This window comes from Mastomys coucha, unplaced genomic scaffold, assembly GCF_008632895.1.
Source record: "Mastomys coucha isolate ucsf_1 unplaced genomic scaffold, UCSF_Mcou_1 pScaffold2, whole genome shotgun sequence".
Classification (NCBI taxonomy): domain Eukaryota; kingdom Metazoa; phylum Chordata; class Mammalia; order Rodentia; family Muridae; genus Mastomys; species Mastomys coucha.
In genome coordinates this window covers 10250905-10270069 of record NW_022196902.1, presented here as the reverse complement: position 1 = coordinate 10270069, position 19165 = coordinate 10250905, and the positions used below count along the sequence as shown (strand labels likewise).

Sequence of the window (19165 nt, the reverse complement as noted above, 5' to 3'; positions counted from 1 at the left end):
AAGCTGAACATTCACTACTGAAGCAAGCAAGTTTCAAGGCATTGCTTCATAGTACCCTGTAAGCTTATTTTCTGTTATAAAGCAATTTTTTTTTACATTTTAAAATGTAAACATTTTAAACACTTTTCCTAAAGTTAAATATAGAAAACATTAATTGCTTTTTATCAGTTATGTGGCAAAACCTTTCCCATCCTCTGAGAAACATGGTAGAGTTCCTTACCCAGGACAAGCAGCCTTTTCTCGCAGGCAGTTGCTCATTCACCCTTTCTGGCTTCCTTTCCCTTCCATGTTCTGCCTCATCATTCTCACAGTAACTCATCAACTCTTCTAAAGCTTTCTTTTCTTTCTCTTCTCCTTTTTCTTTTCTTTCCTTCTCTCTTTCTTTCTCTCACAAACTGTAAGTAAATATGAAGCAAACCACTTCATAAATCACAACTAGAGACAAGGAAATGTTTACATGCAAGAGCTGACTCTAGTGATTGATGACCACTATGTTTATCTTTACCTGCACACTCAAAGCAAGAGCCCAAGCACCAGCGTTTGGTGTCCCAAGCACCAACGTTTGGTGTCCTAAGCACCAACGTTTGGTGTAAGCACCAACATTTGGTGTCCTAAGCACACCAAATTTTGTTCTTCGCCTAGAGCTGGCCATTTTTAGCAACTTCACCGAAAACAAGTAACTATTAAGTTTTCATGTGGACAAAGCTATCAAGTTACCTCCCTTTCAATTTCTCTCAAACGGAATTAGAAATTTGTTTCCAACTTGTCAATACTTCCTCAGGTTTCTACTTAAGGATGCCTCCAGCCATGCCAGTTCTCCGTGTTTCCCAACCGGTTGCCCCTAGGTGAAACAAAGCAAAACTGTATTGTTCTCTGGCCTCTCAAATATATTTGCACAAAACACCAAGCCTGACAAAACTCATAAAAATATAGTTGTGAAAAATGCATTTAATAAAGGAGCGACTGTTCAATGTGCAAAAGAAGTTGGGTTTATCCTTTTACGTGTGCTTTGCCCACATTGAGTGCACCATGTTGGTACTCGCAGAGGTCAGAGGCACTGGGTCCCTCAGGATTGGAGTTACAATGGCTGCTAGCCATCTGGGAGCTTGGAATTGAACCACGGTTCTCTGCTACAGCAACAAAGGTGTCTCTTAACTTAAGCCACCTTTCCAGCCTGCAATATTCATATTTTATACATTATTAAACACTTGTCTAATGGATGAGATCAAATAACTATATCAAGTATCTTGATGGCCTATATTATTGGTCTGAGAGACACAAGATCACTTTACCAAGGATTCCATGAATATGCAAAAGGTCTATAGTGGAATCAGGTCTTAGTCATAGGCATATTAATTTAAAGATGGTCAACTGTTTGACAAGGTGCATATCCATGAAAATAGTTCCCTTCTCCACTCTAACAGACTCTATGAAGAGACCCAAGACCTCAGCCTCTTCCTCTTCAATGATGTGCTCCTTGTTACCAGTCAGACTACATCTCATACTCCATTTGAAAAGACTTCTAAAACAACCTACCAGTTCACTGCATCAGTGGCCCTTTCCAGGATGCTCATAGAAGACATTCCAGACTCCAAATGTATGTATTTTCTTTCATGAGAAAAACTATCTCATACCAAACTCCTTAACTATAAAATACCTAAGTAGTGGAAAGGCCAGAACAACTTTTGTTTGTAAGTAATTATCAAGTTAATTTCATTAACTTGCCCTGAAGAAACAAAAGTTGGCATTGCTAGACACACACATCAGATAAGAGAAAAGCAGCCTTTAGTTAGAGGTAGGCAAGGGCCACAGCGTCCTGAGGGGTTCCATTAGACTGTCTTAAATTTGTCTAACGATGTTATAGGCTTATGGCACTATTTCAGGTATCTGTCTGTCCGTCCATCCGTCCATCCATCCATCCATCCATCCATCCATCCATCCATCCATCCATCCATCATTACTAGCAGTATTGGAGAGTGAATCTATAGTTTCAAACACACTGAGCTTCCTTTCCCAGACGTACTTGATTGTCCTTTTCTTCTTTAAACTGGTATTTAGTTAGTTCCTCTAAGAGAAAGTATTTGAAAAGTATTTAGTACCTAAACATTCCTCTACAACCTCAATAGAATTATGTCATAAAAGAACTCAACTTATACCTGTTGTGCTTCTTTTTCAACATTCCATACTGTAACTTCTCTATTCTCAAGCTTAATTGGACCTATGTCTCTTTCCTGCATTTGTTAGGACAGGTAGCATTTCCCATTGCACTACCTCTGCCTGTGTGTAGACAGGACTCAGCTTAAAGCAGGAACAAGACCGTATTTAACTTTTGACTCATGACTCAACGTGGTGTGCATCTCATCTAACTACTGGGTATGGCTAGGATAGGAAACGTATTGCTTTCCTTGTTTCTCTCCCACTGCAATTGTCAGCTTTGTTTACAAGGGCATTCAGCTAAGCCCACAGTTGGCTGGGTCATTCATACCAAGGTGACCCAGCTTGAGTGCTCAGCCTCTCTACAGCCACCAATAAGATTTTTTTTTACTGATTCCAGTTCTTTCTAGAGGGACTGAAACAAGGGATTAAGGGCCTTCACATTATCATCTGGCCTTTAAAATAATTAACAAATATTTCCTGTTTGTTTCTGAGACAAGTTTCTAGACTATATTTGTACTCATTTTGAATCCTTGATTGAAGGTTTTTAGAAAAATTCTAAGATCAGCTAGTTAAGTTTGAATTTAAAAAACGTTTTTGATTGTATGCAAAGATTAAACAACATTAGTGCAGCTCCAGTGGAATACTGGTATACTTTTAACAGAAGAAAAAACATTAATGTATCTCAAATGTTTTCACAGACATCAAGAATGCATTTGTTCTTCGAGGTTCAAAACGTGAATGGATCTGTGCGACTGAGGTGTCGGATGATAAATTCCTTTGGTTGTCAGTACTCCAACATGCAATCAGAAGCAGTATGAAGTAAGATTAGATTCAAAAAAGACAAGAGAGCCCTTGGAAAGGCAGATAATGAATGTTTTCTGCTTTAGAACATCTAGTGAGGAGCACACAGATATCAATCCTGGATGAGGAGGAGACGGAAGAGCTAGCACATCTGTAAGGTTCCTTCCAACTTTTATAATGTATGGTTAACCGATGTATAAAACCAAGAAACAAGGAATCTAAAATTTTGAACCACAGCTTTTGGTAACTACTGCTCATGGACGTTATTTAAGACAATTAGACCTGATTAGTAACAAGAAAAACACACTGTGTAGGTTTTTAACAAATGAGTAACAAGCAGAATAAAGTGTTTCTTTCATGAGCATTCTAGAAAAATATTTGAATTTGCGATTCACTAATCAGCATTTTCATGAAACTATTACTGATTTTAAGGATATACCTATAAAATATAAATGTCAGTTTTCTCAAGCACTTGTCAAATAGTTCCTTAATGTGAATGTACTCTTTAAGAAGCATTAGAATATGCCATGTCAAAGTATTAAAAAGTTTTCTGGATTTTGTTTTCTACAATTGTTCTTAATGAAGGCCCCAGATTCAATTGCCAAAACCCATATGACAGATTACGACCTGGAGCTCCAATCTCAGGAGAACTGGTACTCTCTTCCTGCAAATGTAGTCCAGAGATACATACAGGTAAAACACCATACATACAAATTAACATAAATAATCTGTAAAAACTAATGCAAATCACTACACTTCAGATTCAGGGCCCAAAAGCTCCTGAGATGGAATGGACCTGAATGTTGCCCCCACCAAGGACTAGCTTTCATGGTACCAGAAAGTTCCATGCAAGCTTCCAAAGAAGGGAAGCAACTAAGTCCCACCTAGCGATGAAGTCTATGAAACACAGTAAGTGCTTGGCACGATAAGCCTAAGAATGCTGCAGCAGCATGTGTACCTCAGCAGTAAACAACAGCCTCCTGAGTAGATTTAATAGCATCTCAAACTTAAGACACACACACACACACACACACACACACACACACACACACACACACACACAGCATGCCTGGCCCTGGAAACTTTGCCAATTACTCCAGAGCTAGTGAAATCTTGGACCTGGGAGAATATATCGCTAACTATAGCTGTGCTTATATGTACACATAAGTGTGGTCCTTATTCCTCAACAAGGAGCCTTTTCCTTGCAACAGATGGACTCTGTGCTGAAAAACAAACTAATGAAAAAGCAGAGCCCAGTCCCAGTGGATTCATCTACAAAACAACCTGGGAACCTAAGGCTGAGGGAACATTTTGGGGAATGGGTGTAACAGCCAAAGGATCTGGGCATTGTTTTCTGTGAGAACGTGTCTCCTAGTAAGGTCAGAAGCTACAGCTGTAAAGTCTCACCAACATGACTGCCTAAACATGAGCTGACAGAGGATAGCTACCATAGAACTGCCAGTCAATCCTACAAAGAACTATAGGCAACCAGGGGATGCCGAGAGTAGGAGAAATAGACTTCTCCAGGGAAGAGCACACCAACTGCTTATCCAATGCCAAACGGTCAGCCCTGAAAATGTGCACATAAATAACATTTACAGAGTGAGCAGGCTGTATTTATGTACTTAGGAATTTGATTGCATATACATATATAACTATATAACAATAATTATATTGTTTATAACAATAATTACTGAAAACGAGAGACCATGAATTTGAAAGAGCGAGGCGAGGTTTATGGGAGGGTTGGGAAGAAGGAAAGGGAAGAGGAAAATGATGTAATTGTGTCATAATCTCAAGAACTAAAAGAAGTACCTGGGTTTGGTAGTGTCTGCCTTTAGTCCCAGCACTCTGGAGGCAGAGGCTGGAAGATCTCTGTGAGTTTGATGCAGCCTGGTTTACAAAGAGTTCCAGGACAGCAATGGATACAGAGACTCTGTCTCAAAAATAAATAATCAATTAAAAAAAAAAAAAGGAAATCTAGCAAAAAAAGGTACCTGTAATGAAATCTAGCTAAGTAAAAATGAAATTTTTTTTTGCATAGTTAAGTGACTGGTGAAAGCTATAATGTATTAATTGGGATTAGGTTGTTGGTGTCCTTTTTGTTTCATGTGTTATGGTTATTAAATCCATTGGTACAGTGTAGGATTGTGAACTCAGAACACTTAAATACATTAGAATACTGAAGATATTTCTAATTCTTAAAAGTTTACTAAAATATATAAAAATTAAACATTGTATTTTCTTTTTCTTTTGGTTTTTCAAGACAGGGTTTCTCTGTATAGCCTTGGCTGTCCTCGAACTCAGAAATCTGCCTGCCTCTGCCTCCCAAGTGCTGGGATTAAAGGCATGTGACACCACTGCCCGGCTATATTTGCTCATCATTGCAAAACTTACACTTCCGATTCTGTTATAATGGGTCTGTAAAAGTTTAAGATTTATAAAATAACCACTAAGAAGAACATCTGTTTAGTAGTTAGCAATATATGCAAATAAATAAACATTACCTAAATGTATCTATCATATGCTATAAAACTAATCCAAAGATAGTGAGTATCCTGACAGGGGAGGACACACTCCCAAAGACTTTCTTTAGTGGCAAAACCTACCTGTATGGAAAAGTGTGAATGACAGTATAGTTAATGGTAGCATAGAAATCTGAAGTAACCAGTTCTCACCTGACCTGAATCTCTCAGAAGTTTAAAAACCTTTCTTGATAATGTTACCTGTGAAGCTTTAGCGTTTGCTTGCACCAGTGTAGGTACAAGGTAGAGGACAGTCCCGGGTGTCATTCCTCAGTCGTCTTCTACATTATTATTATTATTTTTTTAAATAAAGGCTGGGTTGGTCTTTCACTGGCCAGAGAACCAGAGGGTCCTGTCTGTCTAGCCTCCTAGTGCTGGGATTATAAGCACACACACCAACATGCCTGCCTTTAAAAGCCACAAACTGGGGTCTGGGAGTTAAACTCAGATCCTCTTCCTTGTAAGACAAGCATTCACCAACCGAAGTGGGCCCCCAACCCTGGTTAGCACCCCAGCCATGTCAAAAGCAGTAAAGTTTTCAAATGGTTCTCTGTACTCCTTATATAATGGTTTTATCCTTTCTCTTTACACTGAGGGGACAACCAAGAAAGACCTATCTTCATAATTCATAAACTTATACCATTCCTGCTTAATTCTTATGTAAACACATAGAAAAATCCTGTCACTGGTGAAATTGGTAAGAAAAAGCATAAACCTGACCCTGAGTTGTCATGTGAAACAGTTTTCTGGTACTTCATGACTCCTGAGGATGGCAACTAAGGCTCTGAGGAAGAAAGGGAAGTGGCTTCCGAGAACCTCTATCAGGCTCCCAAATCAAATGCTGAGTAGGGAGCTCATCTTAAAACTCTTTATAGAATATAGACGCTGTATATAGAGAGATGTTGGCAGTTTGCTATTATTTTCCTTTTGCAAAGATTTCTGAGTTAGTGCTTGATGAGAAGCCCATTCTGTAAATCCAGTCACAGCGTGGGTTTGCAGGTAAGTACGAGGGCCAGCATTACTGCTGTCTGATGTTACGGCACAGAAGGTTGAGGCATGCCAACAAACACAATGTATTCTCCAGAGACAGTCCTCCTGACCCTTTTATTGAAATTAAAAAATAAAAGATACTTAAATACAATGGTGAACATATAGGGTGAAACAAATCATAAAATTTAATGTTCAATTAAGCAGTGAGCTGAATGTCTGGGTTTCCAAATAGGCTCTAAACCCAGACCTGCTTAAGAACGGGCATGTTCACAGTTAACGGCAATCGGCTTAGAGGTGAGAGAATGGGCGGAGTTGTTCCAGTTGAACTTCCAGGGAAATTCTCTCCTCAAGAACATCCTGAAAAAGATGCAAAGTCCAAGTTACACTTCAAGTAGACAGAAGTGCAACACTATTCTGCTTCACCATAACAACTGTGTTTGTAAGAGAAAGAGAGTGGTGATTCATATTTAAAACACGTTTCACTTTAGAAAGGCAATTGGTATATTCATAATAGGAAAGCATGATCCTACTAATTTGATATCATTTCTGATGATAGAACTAGGTAATAAAATGCTTTTAGGTTAATTGTTACCAAAGCTCATAATTGTAGTGGGTGGGTATTAGTGCACAAATGTTGAATAAAGCCCTAATTAAATGTACAGGAATTTGCTAACATGAATTCTATCCTCTGGTGATGGTATCTGATCCCAAGATCTCATTGTGAATTCCAGTTTAAAAAAAAAAGATTTACTTTGCACTCAGGATAACTTAATAATAATAATAATAATAATAATAATAATAATAATAATAATAATAATAGGTTATTATTATTAGTAGCAGCAGAGAGACTGCATCATGTTTGTATGTATGTATATATATATATGTGTGTGTATATACATGTATGTAGAAGCTGGAGAACAGCTTTCAGAAGTCAGTTCTCTCTTCCACCGTGGGGCTGCAGGGACAGACACAGGGGGTCAGGCTTGCAAGGCAAGGACTTTCACTGGCTAACTCACCTCCCTGACACTTTGACCTAAGGTTTGTCTTGTTTTTTCACACACAAGGTGATTTAAATGTTCTAGCTCTTTGACTTAATTAGACTGGTTTAAGTTCCTATCACCAAATCTGAGTTAATCAAAGGATAAACTAGTAACAACCCAATTGCCTACACACTACATGGAGCAGAGAGCCATATGTACTCGCTGGTTCTCAGTCCACTTCCCTTCTCAAAGTTTCTTCATGGAAGTTAACAATGTTATAGGAATAGTGATGTCATATGTGTGTGTGTGTATCTCTATCTACCTATCTATCTATCTATCTATCTATCTATCTATCTATCTATCTATCTATCTATCTGTGTGTTTGCAGGATAAGGCATTGTGCACACAACTAGAATTGTGTTGAGAAATTCTTGTTAGTATTAAAAGATTCATTGGCTCACACAACATTTTAGCTACACACATTTCTTCTGCCTCGAGAAAGTTTTGCAGACTGGCAGGAGCTGTTGGATGAGCCCCAGTTCCCCTGAGACGGAGCTGTGCAGTAGTCACAGACCTGAAGATTCAGAAGTGACATTACCTTTAACTGCTGTTGAAGTTCACTGTTTAGTCTGGCCAGGACGGTGTTGGTTTCCTTGTTTCGTCTAATAGATGCCTGGATAGCCTTTTTATCTTTCCCCACAGATCTGAGAAGACACAGGAGCAAAGAGAGCTTTTATTTCTTTCCCATCTTTAAGCACCTTCTCCCAGTGACTTGAAAACAGAGAAAGAGAAGGCACTCCTCCCTTCTTAGCAGAGCTCAACTTCACTTGCTGTTTCAATGGTAACCGAGGAGAGAGAAGCCTCAAAACCCCAAGATTGTTATTTTATTACTGTCATTATTCTGTTGAAGTCAGAGAGTGAAATAGTGTGGAGCAAGCACTTGTAGACTCTTTAACCAGCTAAGCAAGGAATCTTTTTGGCTTTGTGGGTCACACTGTTCTTGCTTGCTATATATCTTCTCTCTTTCTCTTTTCTTAGAAATGTAAAGCTAGGCAAATAAGATGGCCCAGGTAGTAAGGGCACTTCCCACAGACATGATGACCACAGTCTGATTCCTGGAATCCACATGGAAGGAGATCCAACTTCCCAAAGTTTCCTGCTGACTTCCATATGTGTGACACATGTATGAAGTTGTAGAAGTTGGTTCTCTCCTTCCACCATGTGGGTCTTGCATTTGAACTCTGGTTGTCAGGTAGCAAGCATTTTTACCCATAAGCCATTTCACTACCCCAAGGAAACTCTGGAAGATTTTCTGTTTAACTAAAGAACTAGTTTGTCTTTCTGTCTAGTGTTTTTAACTGTGCTTTTGCTGTCAGTAATTAAATGTACTGAGGAATAACTTGGATTACCTGGGAATAGAAGGCTGTGACGCAAGAACAGCAGCTAAGACGCCTGTCTTTTGTGGATGCTCATCCACATCTGGCCGTAATTCATCTTCTGACTTTAATCTTCTTCTAACAGGTTTTGGTGGTGGAGCCAGAGGAGTTGTACCTTTGCTCTAAAAGACAAAAGAAATGAGCATTCCTAGTGATATTCATCCTAATTAGCATTTTGTGAACACAAATTGCTTTACACTTGCTATTAAAAAAGGAGGTTACTCAGCTTATCTAAAATCAATATGTATCTGTGGCAAAAGTAAAGGAAAAACAGTAGCGAATGCTTATGAGCGTGTAGCCCAGGCGGAGCTCAAGACCCACTGGCTGTAGCCTCCCTGGTGCTGAGCTGAAGATGCACACCCCAAGCACACCTGGCTCAGCCATCTTTATTTTTATTTTTAAGAATTATTTATTTTATGTATATGAGTACACTGTAGCTGTCTACAGATAATACCAGAAGAGGGAGCCAGATCCCATTACAGATGGTTGTGAGCCACCATGTAGTTGCTGGGAATTGAACTCAGGACCTCTGGAAGAGCAGTCAGGGCTCTTAACCGCTAAGCCATCTCTCCAGCTCCCAATCTCAGAAGTCCCTTATCCATAGAACACCGTCCACATTTTAAAAAGATGTTTCATACCACATTGGCAGGAACATTAGTAGCTGTCTTTTCTTCAATTTTACTGTCTGCTTGGGCAACCCGAAGAGAGCCTGAAGGGTCAGATGCTTTTTCAGCCTAGGGATGAACGTAGTATTTTATTACTATATAATTATATGTAGTTAAGCATAGAACATGTAACAAAGCAAGAAGCTTAGGAGCTGTTCATTCTGACAGGCAGTCTGAGGTGAGGATGAGAAATGCTGAGAGAACCTTGCCAGATGACTTTCTCTAGTACTGAAGTTGGAAAACAAGATCTGAGAGCAGAAGAGAGATGAGATGCAGTCACGGTACTGAGTCAGCAGCTGCCTGCGTAAGGCTGTGACTGGGAAGTGATCCATCTAGACAAGCACATGAATGACAGTCCCCTAGGTAGACAAGCATATAAATGACAGTCTCCTAGGCATCATCATCTCTTTCCCCAAGTCCACCACCGCCTTCCGAGGTACAGTCCACTCCCCTAATAGGCCAGGGAGCTTAGTGCGTGACAATAAGAGCTTTCCCGTGGGTCAGATCCATGAAATCTTTAGGTTATGCCAGTCAAACTAACATGTGTCTGTAACTGTTAGAGGTGCAACAGCTGGAGCAACCACAATAGAGATGTCAGTATTACTTTTTTTTTTTCAACTATATATTTTCAATGATTTAAATCAGAGATTTGGATAGACAGTCATTAGATTGCTGACCACTAAATCTAGTTTACTGGAACAGTCTTTGAAGGTTACATTTTAGCATGCTATTGTTTTGAGAGTGTGTGTGTGTGTTGCTGAAGTGGGTAGCTTTTGTAATCACAGCCTCTTATCCTACAGCAGAGGCTCAGCACTGACTTCTCAGAGCAGTTGTGTGTTTCCGCTCTAATGTCTGAATCTTACTAACCTCACACTGCTCCTATCAGATGTTAGTCAATGAACTAGCTGAGAAGCACGGACCTAGGGAATACATATCCCAAAGAGGCAGCAGCAGGTGTTTTCCTCACTGGTGCCTCTGCTAATTTAAGCTGTGTTTTCAAGAGTCTTCTTTAGAGCATATGGGAGGAGATTGTCACAAATTAGCTGAACTCTAGAAAACTCACTGGCAACACCTCAGGATGCTTCTCGGCTTCACTGTCTTGTTCTTCAGAGACATTTGATGCAGCAAATACTTCAAATTGGCTGAAATCTGCAAAATTTGGTTGTTCTGGTATCTGCTGAGGTGAGGTACTAGTGTGAGTTATTAGACCATCAGCATCCACTGGGCGATGGACAGAAGGACCAGGTGCCTGTCCAATGATTTAGAACACAAAAACAAACATTAGTATCAAACCAGTACCACAGTATGGCCTTCTTCATAGGGTAGCACAGGAGAGCAAATATCTCAGATATATCTGCACACAGTTTATCAATCTCTATTACACTTGGCTTTCTCTCAGTAAGATGCCAGGTTACTATGTAGATATACCATATACTCATGCCTCTGTGGATGCCATTCTCTTTTTTGGAATGCCTTTCCTACAGCAACTACCTTTCTTCTGGGCTTTAACTCAGTCATTTCACTTGCATCTTCTCAATAAGCTCTTTAACTTTACTAACCACCAAGGCTATATTCCAGTATTCTATAAATATGTCTACTACAGCACTTCAGTTCTGACCTAGCAGGGAAGTAAATGTCCAGGGAGATAGAGGATTCTGTCTGAGTCAGAGATGAACCCAGGACATCATTACACACCTTCATCTTCTAACCCACTGTTCTTCTGCTGCACCCTTTAAGACAGCATCATTTGTTTCTTAGTAACCCAAATTGTTATTGGAATCTGTAGCTTCCAAGAATATACTGTTTGAAGTGCTGACCCTGGAGATGATTATAAATAGACTGAAGTGTCTAAGGCAAACTCATCCTGAGCACTACAGTAACTGCCATTTCAAACAGGAACACTGGAAAGTCACCTGGGAGGGCTGAGGTCTTGGAGGCACTGCAGGAGGATGGGCAACAACTCCAGCCTGTTGTTGTCCTGTGTGAATGCATGAATCTCATTAGTGATTACATAATTATTTTACTGTAGAAGAAACAGGTATATGGTAAGACATTTCTAAGAGCACATGATAACTTTTCAAGGGTAGTTACTGTTTTGTACACTGCTCTAAATGAGGCTGTGGCTGTAGCTCAGTGTTTGAACAGCTGCTTTGCCTGCTTGAGGCTCTGGATGTAATCCATGTGACAGGGTGTCTCACACCTACAAGTCTAGAAGTTGGGAGGTAAGGCACTGGGATGAAAAGTTAGTTCAAAGCCAACTTTGGCTACATAGTGAGTTTGAGGCCAGATGGGGCTATATGAGACTGTGTTAAAACAAAACCCAAACTGAAAGCTCTACAAGTGACCTAGTGGCCTGATTTCATGGCCTTGCCTCATACTTCATTTCTTGTCACCTCCACCACATGAAGGACTGCTGACAAGCTCCTGCCTATTTCCTTAACAGTAACCTCTTCTTGGTTTTATCCTCCATCTTTCTAAGTGTTCTTTAGCTACTAGATGAAAGTCTTCACATTCTTCCTTTAACTTAAAACTATCATCTCTTTATAAACAATTTTCAATATTTCTATTTTTCTTGGCTCAAAGGGTTCAATTGTCTGTTGATTACTATTACAATCTTTAATCATACTGAATTAATAATTAATAATCATACTGAATAATAATTAATAATCACCCTGTCTCTGCTCTAGCTTTTCTATTTCAGTCACTGTAACTGCAATACTGCCAGCTGTATCAACACTAATGTCTTGGAGTCACGGTCCTTTCCCCATCTTATCAGTCCCCCACAGCACTGATGCAACCACATCTTTTAGGTTTTCCTGTGGTATCTCTTATATGTCCATCTTTATTATTTGTATAAAAATATACCTTATAGTTAGGAAAACATTCTCCCCAGTAAATTTTTTTTTAATTTGATGTCTTTCTATTTTATTTTAAGACACACTTTCTCTGTGTAGCACTGGCTGTCCAGGAACTAGGCTCTGTACACCAGGCTGTCCTTGAACTCAAAGATCTGCCTCCTGAACACTGGGATCATTTGATGTGTCCAATCCACATTTGTCTTAAATGTAAACAAAAAAAATGTATCTTGGGATTAACTTTAAAAAATCTCCATTATTATAATTAATATATATTATGATTCCCTAGCCCCTCCCTACCTGTGGTAACTGCAAAGGTCCGATTCATATCTAAGGATGATGATCTAGAATGAGAAGGCTGTGGCCTGGGAGGGGGAGGTGGTGGCGCAGAGTTATCAGGTGACGTTCCTGAATGAGACCTGCAAAATTCACCAGTCACACCTAGTTATATTAGTGTTGGAACATGATCCTTTTTAAGCACTCACACTTGACTGAACAGCCAAGGACCTTATTAGGATGACACTTTTTCAAGCAGTACCTATGAAGATACCACAATAAAAGCAGCACACTATCTATGCTGTGTCTGAAACAAACAGCTACTTAATGTGCCAAATACCCTTAGAGTCATAAGTAAACCTGTAGAACATTTGAAGTTATTGTCCACATGAAATCATCAGAACAGACTACAAATCTGGGATGCTTCCCACTCAACTGAAAGCAACATGAGCTGAGAAGCTATTTTCAGAAGAAAGCCTCTAGCTGGTTACTTTTCAACAGCTTGACCATAGTAAGCTAGGACAGAATCTAGTTATACCAGGAGATGCTCATGCGATATCACCAGAGCTGCCTACTTTACAGGTTACTAAGCTGAAGCTCAACTAGCCCTAGAGAGTCTTTTATTTTGAAAAGGTTTCCCATAACTCTGGCAAACCAATGTTCATATACAGGGTAAAAAGAACAAATTCCAAAACAATCAGTAATCTGAGAAACACAAGAGAATCCACATATCAAAGAAAGGAAACAAGTGTTGTCTTCTGACTTTCTAAGCTCCTTGGAAATTTGGGGGTGTGTGAAGGTGGTGATCCCCTCCACCCTGGCTCCAATAGGCATGCTGCAAGGGGATTTTCACCATAAGCAAACAATGCTTCTCCTGTCCGTCTGAGCTCTGGGCGGGTGGTGAGGTCCATGCAGACAAGCCTCTACCGTCCATCCTTTGTTTATCCCATTATTGTTTCTGTGTCTAAAGCAGCAGGGTGAGCAGGCAGCTCCCATTGGGCCACGCTTCTGGGTGTTTAAAACAAAGTTTTTGTGGTACTTGCCACAGAATCCCATGCTTACCACCTAGATTCTTACTGTTCTACTGACACAGGACTACATTAAGGTCTATTTCCAAGAAGTTATCAATTCTTTTTAGACCCTTCACAAAATACATAAAAACAAAACAACATGAACAATAGGGTTGGTTCCTTTTTATTTTTTAACAAGTCGAACTAAAATATTTGTCTTTTACATAAACTAATAGTTATTTAATAGCTTTCAGAGAGCAAGTCATTTGTGCTTGGTCCTAAGTAAGTAAGTACTGAAGCACTCAAGGAGATGTCAACAGTTTTCTTGCTATAAATACTGACCTTTGACGAGTTACACTGCTCCCAATCTGCTCCGGGTCAGAGGGGAAAGAGTCCGAGCTACTGTACCCATCTGCTGGTAAAGTTAGGAAACCTTCTAGTTAAGAACACTCACTTCTGTGCATTTTACTCTCTACCCCAAATGTTATAGATTGTTTCGCTGCTTCAAAATTGGAGACATTCAAAAACTGCAGAATAGGCTAACAGCTCATTCCAGTGTTACCAAGTATAAAAGTCACATATGTCATGCATAGCTATATATAGGCAGAATAAATTACAATCTAGATAAAATGAAACAAATATTTTAAAATAAATCATAAAAACTATACATATATTGTAATTTTGTCTCATAGAAAAAAATGTAACTATAGGTTGAATATCTCATATAAAATGCTTCAGGCCCCAAATGTCTTTCCCTGCCCACTACAGATTTAAAGCATTTCCATAAACATGAGATGCCCAGAGCACAGCACCAAGTGTAAACATATACCCATTCCGTATCTGCTACGATGACGTGCATAGCCAGTTTGTAGTGTGCCTTTGTTTTTTTTGTTTTAAAGATTTATTTATTATTATACATAAGTACACTGTAGCTGACTTCAGACACACCAGAAGAGGTTGTTAGATCTCATTATGGGTGGTTGTGAGCCACCATGTGGTGGTTGTTGGGATTTGAACTCGGGACCTTTGGAAGAACAGTCAGTGCTCTTACCCGCTAAGCCATCTTGCCAGCCCCTGTAGTGTGCCTTTGTAATGCAATCTGTTAAGAGCTCAGCTGGGATGCCATCTTGATACTCAAAAAGTCTGGACTCTGAACCAATTCTTATTTTGGATTTTGAGATTATTGTTGCTGACTTTGTATTATAAACTCTCAAAATATAATTTAAAGCAGACAATAAAATGGTTAACCAGGAACATTTGAGAATGTGAATAATCATTTTCTTATTTTTATAGTAGGTATAAATTGCTTTGTAGTAGAAAACAGCTACTTTCACATAAAAAATTAGAATTAGTTAAGAAAAGAAAGCTTGTTTTTATCTAGGCATGGCGGCACTGTGCCCATATTAAAGGAACTTTCTTTGCTACTGTAGCCCTCCTGCTCCCCCCTGGCTGCTGAGGTCTCTCGATTCCTTTCTGCTATGCGAAGCTAGTGACCCATCTCTTTCTACTGAGGTTACAAAGCAGTCCCAAACCTGGCCAGTTCTTACCACCTGGACCACTTCCACTCTAGCCCAAGCCCCCAGCTTCATGTGATTGGATCACTATACTCTCCTCTTTCAGTGCTTGCCTACTTTTGGCCAGGAACGAGAACAGAAGGGTGAATATTTTAAGAAGGTCTCCTGTCTCTCCTCCATAGAAAACTCTCTAATGACTTTTCACACCATTCAGTAGGAGTGAAAATGTTCCAGTAGCCCCTCTACTGTTCTCTCACTTGCAACCCTGCTTACCAACTCCACCTCTATTCCAGGTCAGTGCCTGCAGTCTGCAGACCCAAGCTTCCTGCCTAAGGGCCGCACACTAGCTGTTGCCGGTCTTTTAGTCATCTTTCCCATAAGTCACAGAGCTGTTACTCAGCTCCTTCAAATTTTAAGACAAACATTATCATCTAATAAGGCCTTCTTTGTTCTCATTCCCTTTTCTAGTTTTCAAGTTCTATTCATGAGCTTTCCTTTCACGTATGAGTTACCCCATCTGACCGCAATCTAAATCCTTATAAACTCAATACAGATGAAGACCTGTTCTGTTTTGTTTACTATTAAATCCCTACCTCCTAGATTGGAACCTGGCACATAGTATCCAATTACCGTGGCTGGATGAAGGAACATCCCAATTTTTGTGAGAAACAAAGAAAGATCAGGGGATGAGCCAATGGAACACACAGTGAAGGCAAACAGGTAGCTTTCCTTGCAGAAGGTGACAATGACAAGAATATTCACCTCATACAGTGCAGGTTTTGAAGAGTTATTGTCCCCTATTTTACACAGGGAACATTGTACGTACTAAGTAGATACAGACTTCAATTCCCCAGACTTTAAATTTATTTAATAAACTCAAATGAGAGATATAATTCTATCTTTCACTTACCTACGGTATTTCCAGAAGGAAATTTTACTGATGAATTGATTTTATTTTCTTCTGAAAGGTCAGATGGTTTCACAAGTAATGGACTGGTGGGATTAGTATGATCTAGTAGAGAATTAAGAGGTTACAATATAAGAGACAGACATTTCACTGATAAAATCCAAAGAAGATTAAATTACAATTAGACTTCATTTAGCTACTGTAGAAGTGTCATATAAGGTGGCACTTTTAAATGATTTTAAATAAAATTGACTATAAACCTGTTTATGGGGAATTTTGTTATCTTCCACAATAAGAGATCATTTACTTGTCCCTCTTTTCATTTGCTTAACATCCCTATAGCACAGGGAACAAGCCACCCCAAATCAGGGCTATAAATGATGACAATGCCGTCTTATAAAGACAATACATTTGTCTCTGAGAAGCTTTAATTAAGCTGGAAATAATGTTGCACACCTGCAACAGCAGCAGCACAGAGGAAGCTGGAGCAGGAGGGCTGGAGGCTGGTCCGGGTCATACAGTCAGAGCCCACATGGCTGCACAGGACCCCATCTGTAACTTAAGTTACAGAGCATTCAACGGCCTCCTGAGACACTGAACACACATTCTAGTGGTGCATACATATTCACATAGGGGAAGTACTCATACATGTAAAATAGTATACGTGTAAGAAGACATAAACTTAAACAACAACAAATACCCAAACAAACTCCAGGATATCAGAAGTATCTCATTTTCAAATGACCTTCAATTTATTTTGTGAAAATTTCCCATAAACAACCCTATTTTAAAGATTTATATGAAATAATTTCCTTTTAAAAAATATGATATTGTTTAAATATATAGCCCTGCAGGTACACACAATTGTAGAGAAGAATGAGGTTAAATAATAAACAATTGCTAGTCAGGTGTGATGGAGTATATCTTTACTTCCAGAACTCTGGAGGCAGATGCAGGTGGATCTCTGTAAGTTCAGAGACTACCTGTTCTATGAAGTGAGTTCCAGACCAGGCAGGGCTATGAAATGAGACTGCCTCACAAAACAAACACCAAAAAAAAAAAAAAAAAAAAAAATCATTTATAAGAGAAACTTGAACGTCCAAAGAGTGATTCCTTCCCTGTGCGTGCTGGCAGCAGCTTAAGCCAGGGCAGCCCGGGCACTGGGCGTGGTCCTTACCGCTGCTTGTTCTTTTCAGCTCCATTTCCTGCATATGGATTTTGCTTGGAGTCATGCGAATGGGAACTGGGTGCACAATAGCGGTATCCTAGAGACAAATGAAGTAAAAGTGGCATTTGCATTAGGAATTGTGGGATCCCAGGGACTAACAACACCGAAAGTTCCTGCACACATCCTTCTCATTCATAGTAATGCAAAGGTGATATCTTCAAAAATTAACAGCTCAATTTAAGAAAATCAAGTTTACATGATGAATAATTTGATTTCATAAAGTAATTTGAAGTTGAATGATTAAAGAAATTCATAAAATCCGCTTATTAAAAACACAGTTCAAAACAGTATTTGAAAACAAACTACAATAATGTGATGAGATTATATAAATGTTAAGCTTTGAGGAAATTACTAACATGCCAGTATTTTATGACTATAATCCACCAAGCATGTCTATGCTTCCTAAGTGGTTTCAGGAGTAAAGCAGCTGATATCGGTGACTTCTGAGAACAAGGGAAAGAGTAAAGGCAAAGAAAAGAAGCATCCCAGAACCAGGAGGAGGGCAGAAGGGAGAAGGGGCCTCTCTGCAGCTGGGACCTCTGGCGAGCAGCCAGAGCCACATCAAACGCCTGGCTTCAGTCTCCGAAAGCCCTGGTGTGGTAAGCTCCTTACACGGTATCTAGTAATGCAGTTAAGTGTAGTGTGGGACACTGACCTTCAGTTTACAAAGGACACTGCTCTGGTGTTCACTGAATGAACAGTTACACACTAGCACGTGCCTTTTATTTGACAGCCTCTGTTGGCTTACTCTCATCATTTCTAAACTTAAACAATTTACAACAAATTTGTTATAGCTATTACATGGACAAAGCCATTTAGAATAATTTCCTATTGCAATTCCAGTGAGGATCTAACCAGGATTCTTGTATATAACCAATAAATCTGAACTACTATTTCCCTGTCTCTCTAAAATTACAGTTAAAACACTCGTGTTACACACAGATCAAAGTTTTGATTTCAAAAAATACTTAAAATAGTAGTTTAAGACTCATATTTATGATTATAAAATATGGCTTTATTAATAACATCTTGGTTTAATTTCTTCATAGTTTCACAATTTTTGTGACTGTCAGGATGGTTGGTGTTGGTGGCTTCTCACTGTAGTTAGTTGTACTCTTTGGTGATCTGACCATGTTTGTACTTCTCTTTTGTTGTCTCTGTGTATATGTATCTTTTATACTGGTTTATTTCTAAATGATGGAGCTTTTAAATATATACTTTATATCATTTTTTCCAATTCATGATTAATATACTTAGTATTCTTTGTATGTTATGTTTGATAAATGTAATTAAATCTACTTAACTATTAAAATAGTTTTTGTGCTTGTGGCACTTTTAAAAAATACATATTCCCCTATTTCCAATTTAGAGATTTACATGTGATACTTTCTCCAAGGTTGTAAATGTATACCTTCTGTACAGACTGCTATCTTAAATACAGAGTTTCCAATACACTCACTGGATGAAACTTTTAACTGTATAATTCTAATCATTAATTTATCAATTGCTAAAATGGGTTATTTATTCTCTAAAGTGATTTTCCATTTTGAGCTTTATTTTTTAAAAGATTTTTATTTTTAATTGTGTATTATGGTGGTCTGAATGAGAATGGCCCCATAGGCTCAAATGTTTGAATACTTATTACCTTGTCTTTGTCCCACACCATTGTGGACTGTAACCTCCAAAACTGTGAGCCCAACAAGTGCTTTTTGTCAGCTGTCTTACTCATGTGCTTTGTCACAGCAATGAAAAACTACCTTAGACTCATATCGTGTGGACACATGCACCTGCGTGCAGGGACCCACTGAGGCCAGAGGCATT

At 39.1% G+C, this 19165-nt stretch overlaps 2 protein-coding genes across 7 annotated transcripts in view; one reads left to right on the top strand and one right to left on the bottom strand.

The window, feature by feature from the left end:
- Nucleotides 1-3319, top strand: part of Ect2l (epithelial cell transforming 2 like) — a 73236-nt gene extending 69917 nt beyond the window's left edge. Inside the window, exons 20-21 of the mRNA XM_031380744.1 lie at nucleotides 1425-1597; nucleotides 2856-3319. Coding sequence (XP_031236604.1) covers nucleotides 1425-1597; nucleotides 2856-2980 — 298 coding nt within the window. The 3' untranslated portion in view covers nucleotides 2981-3319. The remainder of the gene's footprint in view (nucleotides 1-1424; nucleotides 1598-2855) is intronic.
- A 3240-nt stretch (nucleotides 3320-6559) lies between these two features.
- Reps1 (RALBP1 associated Eps domain containing 1) overlaps nucleotides 6560-19165 on the bottom strand; it is a 75585-nt gene continuing 62979 nt past the window's right edge. For 3 of the 6 annotated variants that reach the window (XM_031380499.1, XM_031380498.1, XM_031380496.1), the window contains exons 11-20: nucleotides 17294-17381; nucleotides 16120-16221; nucleotides 14038-14110; nucleotides 12710-12828; nucleotides 11468-11532; nucleotides 10618-10803; nucleotides 9528-9623; nucleotides 8863-9011; nucleotides 8052-8157; nucleotides 6563-6830 (exon numbers count right to left, since the gene is read on the bottom strand). In XM_031380499.1, coding sequence (XP_031236359.1) covers nucleotides 6762-6830; nucleotides 8052-8157; nucleotides 8863-9011; nucleotides 9528-9623; nucleotides 10618-10803; nucleotides 11468-11532; nucleotides 12710-12828; nucleotides 14038-14110; nucleotides 16120-16221; nucleotides 17294-17381 — 1053 coding nt within the window. In that variant the 3' untranslated portion in view covers nucleotides 6563-6761. Of the gene's footprint in view, nucleotides 6831-8051; nucleotides 8158-8862; nucleotides 9012-9527; nucleotides 9624-10617; nucleotides 10804-11467; nucleotides 11533-12709; nucleotides 12829-14037; nucleotides 14111-16119; nucleotides 16222-17293; nucleotides 17382-19165 lie in introns of all 6 variants that reach the window. The other 3 variants (XM_031380501.1, XM_031380497.1, XM_031380500.1) reach the window with 2 other exon arrangements.